Source organism: Zootoca vivipara, chromosome 6 (genome assembly GCF_965207765.1).
Source record: "Zootoca vivipara chromosome 6, rZooViv2.hap1.1, whole genome shotgun sequence".
NCBI classification, from domain to species: domain Eukaryota; kingdom Metazoa; phylum Chordata; class Lepidosauria; order Squamata; family Lacertidae; genus Zootoca; species Zootoca vivipara.
Window position 1 is genome coordinate 93190410 of NC_142589.1, and position 17634 is coordinate 93208043.

A 17634-nucleotide genomic window follows, 5' to 3' on the forward strand; every position below is an offset into this window, starting at 1 on the left:
CCGTGTTATATGGTCTCGGCAGCCGCTCCCAGTCCCCAGTCTAGCTGCCGCATTGTGGATTAGTTGTAGCTTCCGGGTCACCTTTAAAGGTAGCCCCACGTAGAGCGCATTGCAGTAGTCCAAGCTGGAGATAACCAGAGCATGCACCACTCTGGTGAGACAGTCCGTGGGCAGCGTACGGTCATCTTCGTTGCCCATTGTGAGAATGCTGAACCCTTTGCATTTCTCGTTCATTCAATCATCGCACAAAACACACACAGGCTCTCCCTTTCCAGTAGGCAAACTTTTAATTCCATTTTTATTTTCAAAGTCACCAAAAATTGCCTAACGAGATCATTCTGCAATGCAAAAAAAAAAAAAAACCAACGTGGCGTCGGAGAGTTGAGACCCCCCATGCTCACTTACCCACCCCTCAAAAAAAGGTACCGGTTAGTTCCCTTGTGTAAACATGGTGTTACAAATGAATTTTCCTGTTTATTAAACAACAACAAAAAGAGAGCTATCAGTAGGTTATATTAAGACGGCGTCAGGAAACTGCAAACTGCGAGGAGATCCAGTTTTTGAGATTTAAGAAAAACAGATCACACTTGGCTCCAAAGATGGATCTGCAATGCTAGAAAAAAGCAAGGGTGGTTTTTTTTTGTTTTGGGGAAGTGGGGGGGGGAGACAGAGATCTGGAACATGGGGGGCACGGCATCGAAAAAACTACAATTCCCAGGGTTCTCTGGGGTCAAGAGAAAGGGTGCAGGAGAGAGGAATAAACAGGTCAGTTTTGCGGGTCTCCCTCCTAGATTTATAGGAAGGAAAGTATTTGGCGAACATTTGCCGCCTCGGCTTGGTATGTAAAAAAAACACACACAACCACAACACCCCCGGTGTGCGGAACGCGGATCCCCCCCCCCCAAATCCAGGTCCCTCCTTCCGAGGCGTTGGGTAGGTTTGTTTTGTATATGTCGCTCAGCACCCCGAGAGATGGGGGGCCCCACGATCCAGGCACCTCGCTGACAGCTCGGGGAGGGGGGGTGACCGCCCTGTCAATTCTGCAACCGTCTATAAAAACCCAGGGAGGCTCCCCACATCCCCAAACAGCATTTCGTAGTGCGAGAGAGGAATGGCTCTGTTCGCAAGAGGCATTCTCTCGATATGGAGGAATGTCTCTATTTAGGAGAGAGGCGATGGGGGGGGGGAACGGACGGACTGCCGCCCTGGCCCCACGGTCAAAGATGGAGCCCACCCTTATGCAGGGTGGGGAGGGGGGGCAGGCAGGCTCCTTGCCCCCAGCTGCAAAACAGGCTGGGTTTGTGGCCTCTTGAGATGAGAGTTGCCACCCCATAGGGAGGCTTTCGGACCCCCACGGCTTTCAAGTTGCCTCGTGCACGATTTCGTCGCGAGGGAGGGGAGAAGTTCAGAGTGTATTTACAAGACGTTGGTCCTTTTGAGTAAGAAGGGGGGAACACCCCCAACCCACTCCTCAAGTGTAAACAAATCACAGACCCCGTAGCAAGGAAAATAAGAGCAAAATTAAGTTACGACGGGAGCGATTTTTGCAATCCAATAAGGCACATGTCGTTAAAGACCCCAACACTAAAGCCCCCCCCCCCCCCGGCCTGGAATTTTAAGGCAGTTTTGAACTGCTCTAAACAGTCCTCGCTCCCCGCAAACCAAGGAATCTTAAGTTTGCCCCAGGGTGCTGTTTTTAGGTGAGCCCGATTCCACTCGCAGAGCAGTTTAATGGTCTTGCCTAGGGAATTCGCTGGGAACCGGAGGGAATCATGGTCTCCTAACCACACTGGGTGCCCCCCCCCCGGGCAAACTACGGTTCCCGGGATTCTTAGGGAGAAGCCAGGACTGCTTAAAGGGGCACGATACCGCTTTGAACATTTAGGGGCCTAAAAGACCACCCCGCTTTTTAGCCCTGCCCCAATTCCTGCTCCATCCTGTAAAAAAAAGTTTTCACATTAGTAGTTTCCACCCAACCGCCCCCCGCCCCCATCGCTCTGGGTGTTTTGAGAAACCCACGTACTCCCCCCAGGAAAGTTCCTGGTTAACACATTCTAATTCTGCTCCTCAAGCCAGGGAGCAGAATAGCTAAGGCGAGACAAGGAAACGAACGGGCGCCTTTTAATTCTGGCAAGGCGTGGGGAGGCGAAAATGAGCCCCCCCCCAAACACAATGCAGTTCTTTGCAAAAAAGAAAAAACAGCATGGCCACACCACACATTTAAAGCACAATGATGCCACTTCATAAACAGTTCGCAGCTTCCCCGAAAGTAATCCTGGGAGTTATAGTTCGCGAAGGGCGCCGGGAGTTGTTCGGACGTGCCTGTATGCCCCCCGCACGCAACGAGCGTTCCCAGAACTCCCCTCCAAGAAGCGCTGAGCGGTAAACCACTCTGGGAAGCATAGCTCCGCGATGGGAATGCTCTGAGCTCCCAACGCCCTCTGCGAACTATAACTCTCAGGATTTCTTTGGGGGTGGGGATAGACGGGGAAAGCCATGAAGGTCTGAAGCGGTCCCATGGCGCTTGAAATGGGAATAAAGGAAAGCGAAATTCTGGGGCGATATACAGCGTTTGCTGGTTGCAAAATGAAATTTCGACTGAGGCGAGGGGTCCAGTTCTGGAGAGATGGCTTCTGTTTCAGTTACGCTGGGAGTCGAAGCCAAAAGCCGGCTGGGATTCCGAGAGGGAGTAAAGGCGGGAGAAGGCCCGCCCCCCCCATGGGCTCTGTCACACAGTCCTGTGGATCAAGGCTGCTGTGATATTTGGGTGGAAGAAGGTTAAGTGCTGCTCAGTTTTGTGGGAGTCACCCCACTGCTCCTGCTTATTGTGTGGGTGGCTGGGGGGGTCACAGCCGGCGGCCACATACCCGATTCAGCTGCAAAGCGGAAACTCAGGAGGCGAAGCTTTGCTGGGTTGAAACCTGCCAGGATGTGATCCGCCAGAACCAAGGAGAGAAGCCCACTATCGTTTTGGGGTTCCCAGGCCAAACGCAGGGTCTTCCTCGTCTAGCTCAGGCAGGTTGGCGTTTGGGGACAGGAATGAGTAGCAGGGAAGCATAAAAAAAAACCATACACAGCCCCTCAACTGAACGAGCCTTCCAAGAAAAGCACCCTCTTTTTTTCCTGGAGTTAACATTTTAGTGTTTCCCCTGGTCGCCCCGAAACAAATCCCTGCGCATAGAAATTGAGCACAGAGAGAGAGAGGAGACGTGCTTGTTTTCCACCTGCGGGGACTTCCTCAGTTTTTCACGCTTCCCCCACAACGTATCTTAAGTTGTCTCTCAATGCTGCAGCCTCAAAGGAATGGCAGAGATCGAGAACGGGCAACGCCATTCTGGGCACATTAAATAAAAATAATAATAATCAAAGGCTTCTTTCTCCTCCTCTCACAACTATTTGCATGAGTGGAGGCTGCAAAAAATGGCAAAAAGCCCGCAGGCGGAGAACGTGGCGGTGATCCGCTGCTCTCTTAGGCAAAAGGTTGACCGTGAAGGCAAATTTATGAAGGTTAAAGGACGTGACTTTTCCCCCGCGCCTGTGTCGTGCATCCATTGGCAAAAAAGTGAGGATGGACACGGGAGGAATGTAGTGATGGCAGCCCACGTCCCTCAAGGCAAACTAGTCAAATGTTGGCAACAGCCACGCTTCCTGCAGTTCCAAACCAGCAAGCGGCATGGTCCTCCAAGTTCTTCTGCGGTTGCCAAAAAGGCAAGAACGTTAAGATGATTTAAAACAAAAAGAGAGGGGGGGAAAACCAGGGAAAAGTAGACGAACGACGTGGATGTTATTCTTCCACCCGGAATTTTTTTTTGAAATCCACAAAAACTGAGATGTAAAAAAAAAATTTTTCGCAGCGATCTGAAAAACAAACGATCCGGGCCCAAGTCTGATGGGAGCTGGTTTCGAACTCACGGCCACCTGCCTCCGGGCGGATAGTTGGGGACGGTTGGGTACTCGGGGAGGCTGGTCCCGGAGAAGTTGCTGAACTGGGCTTCCCGGCTCGGGGGGTCCCGCCATGACCCCGCCTGCCACTCGTCCTGAGCTTTCTGGAAGCTGCCGCCGCCGCCACGGTAAAGCCGATGGACCTGGTTTTGGAGAGGGAGGAGAGTTTTAAAGCGTGTCAAAATGGGAGCACCTCGAGCTCAAAACCCCTTGGACAGCGTTTCCGGGAAGTGCCGAAAACTACAGAATATTCCCCGCTACCAGTTAAAAAGAGCAACACACACACACACACACACACCAGTTTATCCATGCCCCAACCGCAGCCAGACTCTCTAGTCAATAAGGCTTGAATTAAATCATCATCTTCTTTTTTACAGAAAGACTCATCCTTGCTGTTATAAATCTCTTCATATTTACAAGCAGGTGAAGGTTTCGTTTTTGGAATGGTCAATTTTCAGTGTAGATTTTACAGTTATATCCAAAATTACCGATTTGGTTATATATTATTAGAAATGCATACAGACAATTATGAAATTATGGTGAGGTTTACTGTTTACATTTGGACAACCTGTCTGCTGTACTTTACTGGAAGGAGAAAAACAACTGTTTCCTTAATAGCAATTTAAATGATTCATTTAACTAAAACAATAACATGACAGCCTGGGTACCCATGTTTGTTAATTGGTCTGGTTAAACAAGGGGTGCCCGAACTTTTTTCAAAGAGGGCCAGATTTGATGAAGTGAACATGCGTCAGGGCTGGCGAAAGTTGTTGAGCTTTTTAAATACGATTTTACCCAAGTTGTTGAGCTTCCTTTAGGATTTAACCCAGGCATCCCCAAACTTTGGCCCTCCAGTTGTTTTGGACTACAATTCCCATCATCCCTGACCACTGGTCCTGTTAGCTAGGGATCATGGGAGTTGTAGGCCAAAACATCTGGAGGGCTGCAGTTTGGGGATGCCTGATTTAACCCCTATAAATAAAATGCCACAGGGGCCAGATGAAGCTGGATTAGGCCCCCAAAAGAGACTTTGGACATGCCTGGGTTAAACAATTTTTTTAAAATAAAAAACTTAGATTGAGTTTTAGCACATGGGGAAAAACTTGAAACAAATCCTTATTTCCTGATTAATAGCCTTTGGACTAGAATGTAACTTCAATTGAAAACTATCTTTAGGAAGATTTTCCCTCCAAAAGCATTTTATTTTAAAAATCCAATTTAAATAAATTAAAGAATCCGATTTATTTTTTTTAAGCCATTGATTTTCATCCACCCTGCAAGCTACTCATATGGAGAAACTGCGTCCACCCTCCTTCTCCTCCTCCCGAGGTCTGGTCTTCTTGCTATGTTGCTGGAAGATGACCTCCTTCCTTACAGACCGTCTCGAGTGCCAAGATTTAGATTAGTTAGGGTTGCCGTACGACAAGGCAGCCCCTAAAGTGTGGCACTCCCTCCCCGAAGTGTTGAGACAGGAAGCTTCCTTTTATAGCTGCTGTCAAATGCAGAAGACGCATCTCTTTAACCTGCCTTCTGACACGCGAGACGTGCATTTTTAACAGTTTTCCAATACAATGGTACCTCGGTTAAAGCCCTAAACGGCCCCGGTCCAGTATACCTGAAGGAGCGTCTCCTCCCCCATCGTTCTGCCCGGACACTGAGGTCCAGCGCCGAGGGCCTTCTGGCGGTTCCCTCGCTACGAGAAGCCAAGTTACAGGGAACCAGGCAGAGGGCCTTCACGGTAGTGGCTCCCGCCCTGTGGAATGCCCTCCCACCAGAGGTCAAAGAGAACAACAGTTACCAGACCTTTAGAAGGCATCTCAAGGCAGCCCTGTTTAGGGAAGCTTTTAATATTTGATTTCTGTATTTTAATGTTTTGTTGGAAGTCGCCCAGAGTGGCTGGGGGAACCCGGCCAGATGGGCGGGGTATAAATAATAAATTATTATTATTATTATTATTATTATTATTATTATTATTATTATTATTATTGGTTCCCAAACGCCGAAAACCCGGAAGCAAGGGTCCCAGTTCTCATGTTTTCCGGAAGCTGGACGTCCAACGTGGCTGTCGGCTATTGTTTCCGGGGCGCTTGCACCAATCAGAAGCTGCGCCTTGGTTTCCGAACATTTCGGAAGTCGAACAGACTTCCGGAACGGATTAAGTTTGGCATTTTTGTTTGTACTCTTTATTTTGTATTTTTGGGTGTTGTTGTTTTTTGTTAATTTGTTTGTGTGACTGTGTGGAACCCAGTTCAGCTGCTGATTGATTTATCTTGACTGCGGAAATGGATAAAAGACCCCCATCCAAACAAATAACTATCATCAATGCAGGTAAGAAAAAATATATCATTCTAATTTTTATCATATACTATACTGTCTTATATAGGGACGTGGGTGGCCCTGTGGGTTAAACCACAGAGCCTAGGGCTTGCCGATCAGAAGGTCGGCAGTTCGAATCCCCGCGACGGGGTGAGCTCCCGTTGCTCAGTCCCTGCTCCTGCCCACCTAGCAGTTCGAAAGCATGTCAAAGTGCAAGTAGATAAATAGGTACCGCTCCGGCGGGAAGGTAAACAGCGTTTCCGTGCGCTGCTCTGGTTCGCCAGAAGTGGCTTAGTCATGCTGGCCGCATGACCTGAAAGCTGTACGCTGGCTCCCTCGGCCAGTAAAGCGAGATGAGCGCCGCAACCCCAGAGTCGGTCACGACTGGACCTAATGGTCAGGGGTCCCTTTACCTTTACCTTATACTGTCTTATGTATTTCTTGTACAGTACATTGATTGTTGCATTCATTATATGGATCAATGGTCTCGTTAGATAGTAAAATTCATGTTAAATTGCTTGTTTTAGGGGTTGTTTTTGAAAGTCTGGAACGGATTAATTCGTTTTGCATTGCTTTCTATGGGAAAGCGTGCCTTGGTTTCAGAATGTTTTGGTTTTGGAATGGACTTCCGGAACGGATTAAGTTTGAGAACCAAGGTGCCACTGTCTTGCAAACAGGACCCTCTGAGAGAAGGAAGGGTAATCAACATCATCGCTAATAATAATAATAATAACAATAATGAGGAAGTTGCTCAAAGCTTCAGGCACACGAAGGAGCCGCGAAAGGTTACTAGCAGGAGGAGATTTAAGAAGAGGTACATCTGAGCAGAGACTCGTGCAGGGATACGGCGGGCACCCTCCCAGCTGGATGCATTCTCAGGCCCCGAAGCCTCACTTACCCGCAGGAGGCAGACCAGCATTACCAGTGCCGAAAACGTGAACATGATCGCCGGGATGAGCATGATCACGGCAGCCCCGACGCTCGTGCCGAAGAACGTCACGGCCGCCAGCCACCCGCTGGAAGAGAAGAAAAAAGCACCGGTAATTGCTGGATGGCAAAGCTTGCATTCTGGAGCAGACCTTCTCATAAAAGCTTCCTGGCTCTGATTTTCACCTGTCCCCGGGAGCAAGGAGAGCTGGAGTCTTATGACATCAAACTGGCGCCATTTGCCAATCAGTAAGCGGCACAAATCCTATGCATGCCCAAACCAGCTTGGGCGTCCCGTTGCCTGTCCCACGGCCCCCGTCAGGCTCAACAGGGCTCGCTCCGGGCTAGAAGCTCCTGCAGCCAATCGGAAGTTGCGCCGGACATTCGGCTTCCAAAAATAGTTCGCAAACTGGAACACTCACTTCCGGGTTTGCGACGTCCGGGAGCCAAGACGTTCGGGAACTCGGCTGTCTAATGACTTCCAAAGTATGGCCGTATACCCTCAATCTTTTCAGAAACTAATAAACTTACCATGCTCCCCACCCGCCGATGCCGATGGCTTGAATGACGGTCAGGACGAACTGCGCTCCGAAGACGAAGAAGAAAGCCATGAAGTTAAAAGAGCTGTCCGACCTGCAGGAGAAAAGGGAAAAGAGAGAGGATTCAAATGGATGAAAACATTCCAGATAGAGGGCCTTCTCGGTGGTGGCGCTGCCCTGTGGAACACCCTCCCGCCAGACGTCATGGAGATAATGATCAGACTTTTAGAAGATATCTGAAGGCAGCCGTGTATAGGGAAGTTTTTAAATGTTTGTTGTTTGTGGGGTATAAATAATAAAAATTGTTGTTGTTGTTGTTGTTGTTGTTAAAAGTTTGATGTTTTATTGTGGTTTCACAATTTGTTGGATATAACAAAAAGAAAGAACGGAAACTAGCCAATAATCCCTGCCCTTCCACAACACATGCAAAAGTTCTCTCTCGGGAATCGGGTTTAAGGAGGGCTGGGAAATTCTTATAGGATAACATGAAAAATCATTACATAGGCAGATAATCGGTTTAGGGGGCTGTGAGTTTGGTTCAGCAGCGTTTTAAGTTAGAATTAAGAGCTCAGGAGAGGAGAAGAGAAAGGTTTGGGAAGGGGAAAATAAAAGGAAAGAGAGAAAGGGAAGCCCTATGTTTTCCTTTCCCCCCTGAAAATGTAAGAATTTTGAAATCTAATAGAAAAGCAAATAGACAGAAATAAAAAATAAGAAGTTCTCTCAGGTGGTTCAGAAGGGCTGCATCCCAGTCGGATGGGCAGGGTATAAATATAAATATAAATATTATAAATATAAATAAATATAATAATAAATAAATAAAAGTTCGATGTTTTATTGTGGTTTCATAAGGCAGCGAGTGCGGAAGACGCCGCTTCTGAATGCCGCAAGGAGAAAGACAGCACTTTGGGAGCCAGTTTCTTGATGGACTAGATTTCTCCTTGCAGAGAGGTTTTAAAAAACAAAAACAAAACACAAAAATGAGCGCATCCACAGGGCTCTTAGCAACAACAGTCCTGGAGATTTTGGGGAGATAAATGCAGGCGGGCGGGCCATTTACCGAAAGGCTTTGTAGACCGGCCGGAACCAGCAGACATAACCGCAGGGGCTGAAAGCGAGCAGCCAGAGGAGTGCCAGGCCGAAGTTGGCCCCGGAACCGCCGGCGATCCACCAGGCCAAGCAGGCGATGAGATTGACGCCCAAGGTGATGCAGTAGACTGTGGAAGACGGGAGAGAAAGAAAAGAAATGTCTTCAGGCAACAGAAACAGGGGGTTGTTTGTTTTTCCTGGAAAGAGGGTGCTTTTCCTGCACTGCACAGAGGAGACAGAGCTCGGCAAGTCCAGCATCTGGGATAGCTCACTTGGGTAGGGCGTGGGGTGCCAAGGTTGTGGGTTCAATCCCCTTCTGGGACACAGCTGCAAATTCCTTTTTACAGGTATTTTATATATATATATAATTTTTATTGGTTTTTGGACATGTCTTAAAAGATCTACATTGGCTCCCAGTACGTTTCCGAGCACAATTCAAAGTGTTGGTGCTGACCTTTAAAGCCCTAAATGGCCTCGGTCCAGTATACCTGAAGGAGCGTCTCCACCCCCATCGTTCTGCCCGGACACTGAGGTCCAGGGCCGAGGGCCTTCTGGCGTTTCCCTCGTTGCGAGAAGCCAAGTTGCAGGGAACTAGGCAGAGGGCCTTCTCGGTGGTGGCGCCTGCCCTGTGGAACGCCCTCCCAACAGATGTCAAAGAGGAAAACAACTACCAGACTTTTAGAAGACATCTGAAGGCAGCCCTGTTCAGGGAGACTTTTAATGTTTAATAGATTACGGTGTTTTATTTTTCTGTTGGAAGCCGCCCAGGGTGGCTGGGGAGGCCCAGCCAGATGGGCGGGGTATAAATAAATTATTATTATTATTATTATTATTATTATTATTATTATTATTATTACAACTCCCATGATCCCTAGCTAACAGGACCAGTGGTCAGGGATGATGGGAAATGTAGTCCAAAACATCTGGAGGGCCAAAGTTTGGGGATGCCTGCTCTAGTCAATAAGACTTGAATTAAATCATCACCTTCTTTTTTACAGAAAGACACATCCTTGCTGTTATAAATCTTCAATATTTACAAGCAGGTGAAGGTTTCATTTTTGGAATAATCAATTTTCAGTGTAGCTTTTACAGTTATATCCAAAATTACTGATTTGGTTATATATTATTAGAAATAAATTCTTCTTCTTCTTCTTCTTCTTCTTCTTCTTCTTCTTCTTCTTCTTCTTCTTCTTCTTCCTCTTCCTCTTCCTCTTCCTCTTCCTCCTCTTCCTCTTCCTCTTCTTCCTCTTCTTCTTGTCCAAACATAACATCCACAATATAACAAACCTTTGGCTATCACAGCCCTGCGACTTCCATCAACCTCGACTAATGGCTTTCTAACTTTCTCTCTTGATTTTGCAGAATAATAACAGGAAAAACCCCAGAAACCCAGAAGACAAATGTCATGTAACTTTAACAGAAAACTATCTTTAGATTTTTCCTCCAAAAGCATTTTATTTTAAAAATCCCGATTTAAAATTTTAAAAATCCCATTTTTTATTTATTTATTTACTTTAAAAAAAAATCATTGATTTTTATCCACCCTGAACATCGCTTTTCCCCCCCGGGGGAAACTTACAGATCCACAAGTGATAGATCCTTCTCACCAGCGTCTGATGTTCGATGGGAATCTCATCGGCAAAGTTTTGGTAGAAGCATGGCTTCAGCGGGATGAATTTGGGGAGCGGAGGGAAGTTGTTCACTTTCTCTGGGAAAAGAACGAAAAAAAGCAAAGTGGAGAAAAAAAGAGGGTGGGTTTGCGAAACGGCGCATTTGCCGCCGGAAGGTTAAGTTGGCGGCTCAAAAATCTCCCCCAAAAACACAACAGATAGGAACTGCCAATTACAAACGATGTACAGTGGCAACTCGGTTTTCGAGCGTCTCAGTAGCTGAATGTTTCGGTTTTCAAACGCCAAAAACCTGGAAGCAATTGCTTCCGTTTCCGAACATGCTCCAGAAGTCGAATGGCTTTCGCTACATTTTTCCAATTGACCTTTTAGCCAGCCCTTTTTTTTTCTCACGTATTTTTATTACTTTTCACAATAAAGCATATTACATAGTCAAACATTTAATCTCATTACATTTGTTGTATTTACAATTTATCTTTTACCTTGTCTCCTAGTCTTAATTCTCAAATTAGAAATTCAACTTAACATTAAAGACTTAAACTTAGAACTTAGAACTTATAAATTCGACTTCCACACTATTTCTTCTGCTATTTTTGAATTCATATGTCTGGTAGTATAACATTCCTTATAGTTCCAGTCCATTTTCAGTTTTCTTCATGTCCTTATTAAACCTTTATATTCTTACTTATACCGCCCCCTATTTTTTATCCCTCCCGATCTTGCAAGCCGTCCTGGAAGCATTCTTTGGCTAAGGAGGGAGTGTTCATGTGTGTGTGCACATCTGGGTCACTTTAAATAAAAGTTAAAAGTGTACCTTGGTTCTCAAATGCCTTAGTTCCTAAAAGTGTTCCGGTTTTGAAAGTTTTTGGGAAGCCGAATGTCGGAAGCAGCTGTCAGCTATTGTTTCCGGGGCGCCTGCACCAATCAGAAGCTGCGCCTTGGTTTTCGAACATTTCGGAAGTCAAAAAGACTTCTGGAACGGATTAAGTTTGGCGCTTTTGTTTTTAGTATTTATCTAGCGTTTTTGTTTCTAAGGCTTTTTGGTTAAATTGTTTCTGTGACTGTGTGGAACCCAATTCAGCTACTGACTGATTTATTTTGACTGCGGAAATGGATAAAAGCCCCCCATCCAAACAATGACTATCATCACTGCAGGTAAGAAAAAAATATATAATTCTAATTTTTATCATCTACATTCTACAATACTGTCTTATTTATTTTATAGTACATTACATTGATTATTGCTTTCATTTTATGGATCAATGGTCCCGTTAGAGAGTAAAATTCATGTAAAATTGCTGTTTTAGGGGTTGTTTTTAAACGTCCGGAACAGATTAATCTGTTCTGCATTACTTTCTATGGGAAAGCGCGCCCTGGTTTTGGAACGGACTTCCGGAATGGATTAAGTTTGAGAACCAAGGTACCACCTGTATTCTGTAGGAGACATGCATATTTCAGCCTAGTAAACAGCAGGCCTTTTTGCACAGTTCTCAAAACACACACGGGCACAACGGGTGTCAGAAGTGGCTTTAGAATCACAGGGTTGGAAGAATAATCTGCAATCAAACACTGTTTTTCAGACGGGCTGGGCGGAAGGCTCAAAACCGTTCCCGTGAATCTTGTTACCTGCCATTTCGTTCTTCGGGTGTTTCCCACAGGGCAGTTTTCAAGTCAGAGCCGACCCTACGAGAGACAAAAAACAAAACAAAAACAAATTCTGAGCCTCAGCAGAACATATCTCGTTTCTTCGGGGCTAGAGGACGCCCACCTATACGGGAAGAAAGTTAATTTGGCAAAGAAACAAAACAGCCGCACCTGCAGCAAAGCAGCGTTTCATCGACCCCAAACCGAATACTTAGCAACGCAGGTGATTTAAAGTCAAGAAATATCACAGAATTTTAGAGTTGGGAGGGACTCCCAAGGGTCATCCAGTCCAACCCCCTTTGCAATGCAGAAATCTCAGCTAAAGCATCCATGACAGATGGCCATCCAACCTCTACTTAAAAACCTCCAAGGAAGGAGAGTCCGTCACCTCCCACCAAACGGTCAAACAGCTCCTACTGTCGGAAAGTTCTTCCTGACGTTGAGTCGGAATCCCCTTTCTTGTCGCTTGAAGCCACGGGTTCGAGTCCTGCCCTCCGGAGCAGGAGAAAACAAGCTTTCTCCCTCTTCCCTGCGGCAGCCCTTCAGATATCGGAAGATGGCTCTCCTATCTCTTTTCAGTCTACTCTTTTCCAGGCTAAACATACCCAGCTCCTTCAACCATTCCTCATCAGGCTTGGTTTTGAGACCCTTGATCACGCACCTTCTGGACTGTCAACATCCTCCTTAAAATTGTGGTGCCCAGAACTGGACACGGGGCTCCAAGGCGGAACAGAGCCAAGGCTATGACTTCCCTCGATCCGGACAAGTTACAGGAAAGGAGATTACGACTAAACAATAGGAATACTCTTCCTATCGTTTTTGACAGTGGAACGGGTTGTGGAAAGAGGGTCTTCTGTCACGGGGGCTCCCCCCGATTTGCCCACCCGTAAACTCCGACACGCAGCGGGTTAACGCGGCCACGCTCCGAAAAAAACCAGCCACAGCCTCCTCCTTTCATCCGGGCAGACAGAAGACCCCTTTGTCCTGGGTGCCTTTTTCAAAAAAAGCACCCAGGGAGTATAATACAAAGAGGCGTGTGTGTCTCTCTCTCTCTCTCTGCTCAGAAGCAGCCCTTTTTTAATTTTTATTTTTTGCCAAGCAAACAGCTCTGCTAGAGAGAGGGAGGGAGGGATGCAGCCCAGAATATTCGCGGCTCTGCGGAAGAAGCACCTCCACCACCTGGGAGGGAATGCCTCTTTCGAACAGAGGCATTCCTCCAATGATACCTGGGGGGTGGGGGGTGAATGACCACAACACAGGTTTCTCGTCTAGGAAGACGTATTCCCTCCTCTCAGGAATGAATGGCTCTCCTAAATTGATTCATCCCCATCTTCATCTAGACTGGAGACTGGGAGTGGCTACCCGGACCACATAACACCGGTCCTGAAAGACCGACATTGGCTCCCAGTACGTTTCCGAGCACAATTCAAAGTGTTGGTGCTGACCTTTAAAGCCCTAAATGGCCTCGGTCCAGTATACCTGAAGGATCGTCTCCACCCCCATCGTTCTGCCCTGAGGTCCAACGCCGAGGGCCATCTGGTGGTTCCCTCCCTGCGAGAAGTGAGGTTACAGGGAACCAGGCAGAGGGCCTTCTCGGTGGTGGCACCCGCCCTGTGGAACGCCCTCCCACCAGATGTCAAAGAGAAAAACAACTACCAGACTTTTAGAAGACATCCGAAGGCAGCCCTGTTTAGGGAAGCTTTTAATGTTTAATAGAAGCCGCCAAGAGCGGCTGGGGAAACCAAGCCAGATGGGCGGGGTATAAATAAATATATTATTATTTCAGAGACCTCTGGGAGTCAGCAATGATGGCAAGGCAGTCCCGCACCGATGCTGGCCTGTACCTCTGTGCAAACTGCTCGCCAATTTAGCTGCCAAGTATCATCTTCCCACACCAACTGTTTTTCTGCTTAAAAAAGGAAAGGAAAGGTCTAATTCTAGATGTCCTAGTTTCCTGCCATCTCGGATGAATGAAAAACATGCCTTGACAAGGTCGTAAAAGCCAAGGGAACACCCGTCACGTTCCCGGAAAACGTCCTGATCACGTCCTTAATCTGTTTTTTCCCCTCATTTTAAAAGGCCTGTTTTATTTTTGCTATATTTTAAATTGATTTAGGCAAGCTAGGCTAACGGCAGCCTCTCTTCTTCAATTGGTCAACCCCACGCCGTGTATTTTAAATGACCCTTATAATAATTATTACCGGTATTATTTATTATTTATACCCCGCCCATCTGGCCGGGTTCCCCCAGCCACTCTGGGCGGCTTCCAACAAAACATTAAAATACAGAAATCAAACATTAAAAGCTTCCCTAAACAGGACTGCCTTCAGATGTCTTCTAAAAGTCTGGCAATTGTTGTTCTCTTTGACCTCTGGTGGGAGGTGGGTGCCACTACCGAGAAGGCCCTCTGCCTGGTTCCCTGTAACTTATAAACAGAACTGTTGGCTTAAGGGTGCCAGGGCTCACAGCTTCCTTTACAAGTGACAATTCCCAGGATTCGACCTTTAAACAGCCACACAGAATCGTGGGAACTGTAGCTCAAGGGTGCTGACCTGCCAGAGCTACAAATCCCAGCACCTTCAAACTACAGTTCCCAGAATTCTCAATTAAAGTTGGACACAGTGGGACTTGCTCTGAAAGGCACTGGAACCTCCACCCGCAAAATGAATGAGGCAAAAACTCTTGTGCATTCTACACTTTATATTTTGTTCGTGTGCACCTGTCTATTCCTTTTGTCTATTCTCAGGAGGTTCCTTGAGGAAGCATACCCACCCCCATACATACAGTGGTACCTTGGTTCTCAAACTCAGTCCGTTCCGGAAGTCCGTTCCAAAACCAAACCCTTTTAAAAACAACCCCTAAAACAGCAATTTAACATGAATTCTACTATCTAACGAGAGACCATGGATCCATAAAATGAAAAGCAATAAACAATGTACTGCAATGCACAAAAATCAATCCATCAGTAGTTGAACTGGGTTCCACACAGTCGCAAAAACAAAAGAGCCGCAAAAACAAAAATGCAAAATAAATAGCAAAAACAGACAGACCTCAGCGTAACACTCAAAACGGAGCACTTTTGGCTTCTGAAAAACGTTCGCAAACCGCAACACTTACTTCCGGGTTTGCAGTGTTTCGGTTCCGAGTTGTTTGAGTACCAAGGCGTTTGAGAAGACAGAAAAGCTGTTTAAAAAACAGGAAGCCTTAAAGACATTTCAAGAGCAGATGTCACACCAGGAAGGATAAAATTATCTCTCTGCCCTTTTTGCAACAGCTTTTGCACGACTACAAACCCAGATTGAAGACAACCAAGAATGCAAACTCCACCGTTGGTTTGCATGCAAACTGCACACTTTTATCTAATCAAGCCTTCACGCAGCCAAAATGTGGCACTCACTCCCGTGGGATTCAGAAATGGCCACCCACTCGGATGGCTTTAAAAGATTGGGGCAAATTCATGGAGAAAGAGGGTGTCACCTTTTGCTCCGATGGCTGCATTCAAAATTCGCCACAAAGAATCCTGTTCTCATGTTGCTTGCCACCCTCCAGACCTCTTGGTATATTAAAGCAATTTTTCTCATTACTACTTCTCCAAAAAATTGAGTTTTTAGCCCAAGGCCCCACAAACTTCTCTACTGGGTAAAGCACTGACTTCCCTATGGACTTCAGGCACCTAATATTTAGCCTCCGGAATGGCAAGTCCTTACATGATTTGGAGCTGAGTTTACGGTGCCCTTATCAGCTGGCTCAATTAAATAAAATAACATCGGCTGGTTCAATTCAATTCAATACCCTCTCCTTATTTGCCTGCTCAACACACCCTGATGGTTTTCCCCCTCAAGCTGGGAACGAAAACCCTCGAGAGCTGGCTCTAAGATCATATGCCTGGCTAGTTTCTCCCCAAATACCGTGGTAGCAAATGAGGTTCAGCATGGGAGAGTCAGCTGTTTTCAAGCATGCACCCTTGCAAGGAGTTCGCCGTTTGTTCCAGATCAGAACCTGTTCCTGGAAGCGGCGAGGATCGACCCACACTGCAGACTTAATAATAATAATAATAAATCAAGACTTTTTTAAAAAATCACATGAGCTGTCAGATTCCCTCTTCTCCTTCCAGAGAAATGGCTTTTGGCCTGGCAACCGATTTGCAGAACTCTCGGAGGAAGCCGTGACTCAGGGACCTTCTTAGCTTTCCTAAGTGTGATCCAAACTCAACTTGCGACATTCGCATCACCTCCAGAAAGCTGTCCCAGCCCTCCAAATCAACATAATCACTCCCAATTGCTTGTTTTTATTATTTTTACAGACCCTTTTAAATATATACCTGCACACACACACACACACACACACACATATATATCTGCCTGGTGCTTAGAAAAGCAGTAAGTACCTGATGTTTAAATAAATGTTGGCAGCATTAAATACTTCTTGACCAAGCCCCAGTTGTTCAAAACGTAAATAATAAAAAAAACTAGGAAAAACCAACTGTTGCATATCAACCACAATGCACTGCAGCAAAAACCCAACTAAAGCAAATATAATTATTGCTGCAAAGTCAAGTCTAACAAATGTGATTGCACTATTTTATGAGCTTGTGTCAGCGTAACAAATGTGATTGCACTATTTTATGAGCTTGTGTTTCAGCGTTTATATTTATTTATTATAAATATAAATTAATAGTAATAATGATGATGAAAATGATGATGACAATCATAATATTTGTTTGTTTGTTTGTCTGCCTGTTTGTTTGTACCCCGTCCACCTGACAGGCTTGCCCCAGCCACCTCTGGGCAGCTTCCAGCATAAATGAAAACATAGCCAAACCAACTGTTGCATAGCAAACTCAATGCACGGCTGCAAAGCCAACATTGCTGCAGACAGAATTGCAATACCCTGGAAGCTTCCCCGGCCGCGGCACATGCAACCCAGCAATGGCAACCGTTGCAAACAGAGCCCCACCCCCGGCCTCCCACGCTTGCACACGCGCCGGGCGTGCAACACGCGCCCTTTGCCCGGGCTCCTGGTGCAAGCCCCGCCCCCTCCCGGCCCGGCCAGCCAATCAACGGCGCCCCTGGGTCTGAGGGTGTTGGGGGAAGCGGGAGCCGCGGTTCCCGGGTCCGTTACCTCCTCCGACGCCTCTCCCAGCATCTGCCTCTGCCGCCACCGCCGCTGCCCTTCGCTCTTTTTCCCGGAGCTTTTCTTCCAGCCCTCCGGTCCCCCGCGGTACGCTTCTGGGAGTCGTAGTCCTCGAAGAGACTTCCCTCATAGGGCGTCGCGGGAGGCGGGACTGCAACTCCCATCGGCGACCGCGGCCGGTCACGGGACGGCCGTCGGCAGGCGGACGCCTAGGGCGAGAGAGAGAGCGCAAAGAAAAGAATATAGACTTTTCTTTTAAACTCGCACACGGGGATGGAATTCCGGGATTCGTTTGGAAAGGAAGAAGCTTCACGTGGAGCCAAGGGCGGCAAGCAGGTCCAAGACTTAAGCCCAAAACAATATAAAAGCCTTATTCCATCCAGTGGTATCGGGTTCCTCATTCGCGCGGGTGAGGTAGT

General features: G+C 46.8%; 1 protein-coding gene across 1 annotated transcript; it reads right to left on the minus strand.

The window, feature by feature from the left end:
• Positions 1 to 268: 268 nt before the first annotated feature.
• On the minus strand, positions 269 to 17353 carry SCAMP4 (secretory carrier membrane protein 4). Its single transcript, XM_035119144.3, has 7 exons — positions 17204 to 17353; positions 12065 to 12121; positions 10390 to 10518; positions 8782 to 8938; positions 7717 to 7818; positions 7157 to 7274; positions 269 to 4085 (listed from the first exon to the last, which is right to left on the minus strand). The coding sequence occupies exons 2-7, from the start codon at positions 12069 to 12071 to the stop codon at positions 3909 to 3911; spliced, it is 690 nt and encodes a 229-aa protein (XP_034975035.1). The 5' UTR covers positions 12072 to 12121; positions 17204 to 17353; the 3' UTR covers positions 269 to 3908.
• Positions 17354 to 17634: the final 281 nt, after the last annotated feature.

Excerpts from the sequence above, each read along its gene's own strand:
- SCAMP4 (XM_035119144.3), bottom strand. Across the intron at positions 7,819-8,781 it reads CCGGTCTACAAAGCCTTTCG|GTCGGACAGCTCTTTTAACT; the intron begins GTAAATGGCCCG and ends TTTCTCCTGCAG. Across the intron at positions 4,086-7,156 it reads TGCTGGTCTGCCTCCTGCGG|GTCCATCGGCTTTACCGTGG; the intron begins GTAAGTGAGGCT and ends CTCCAAAACCAG.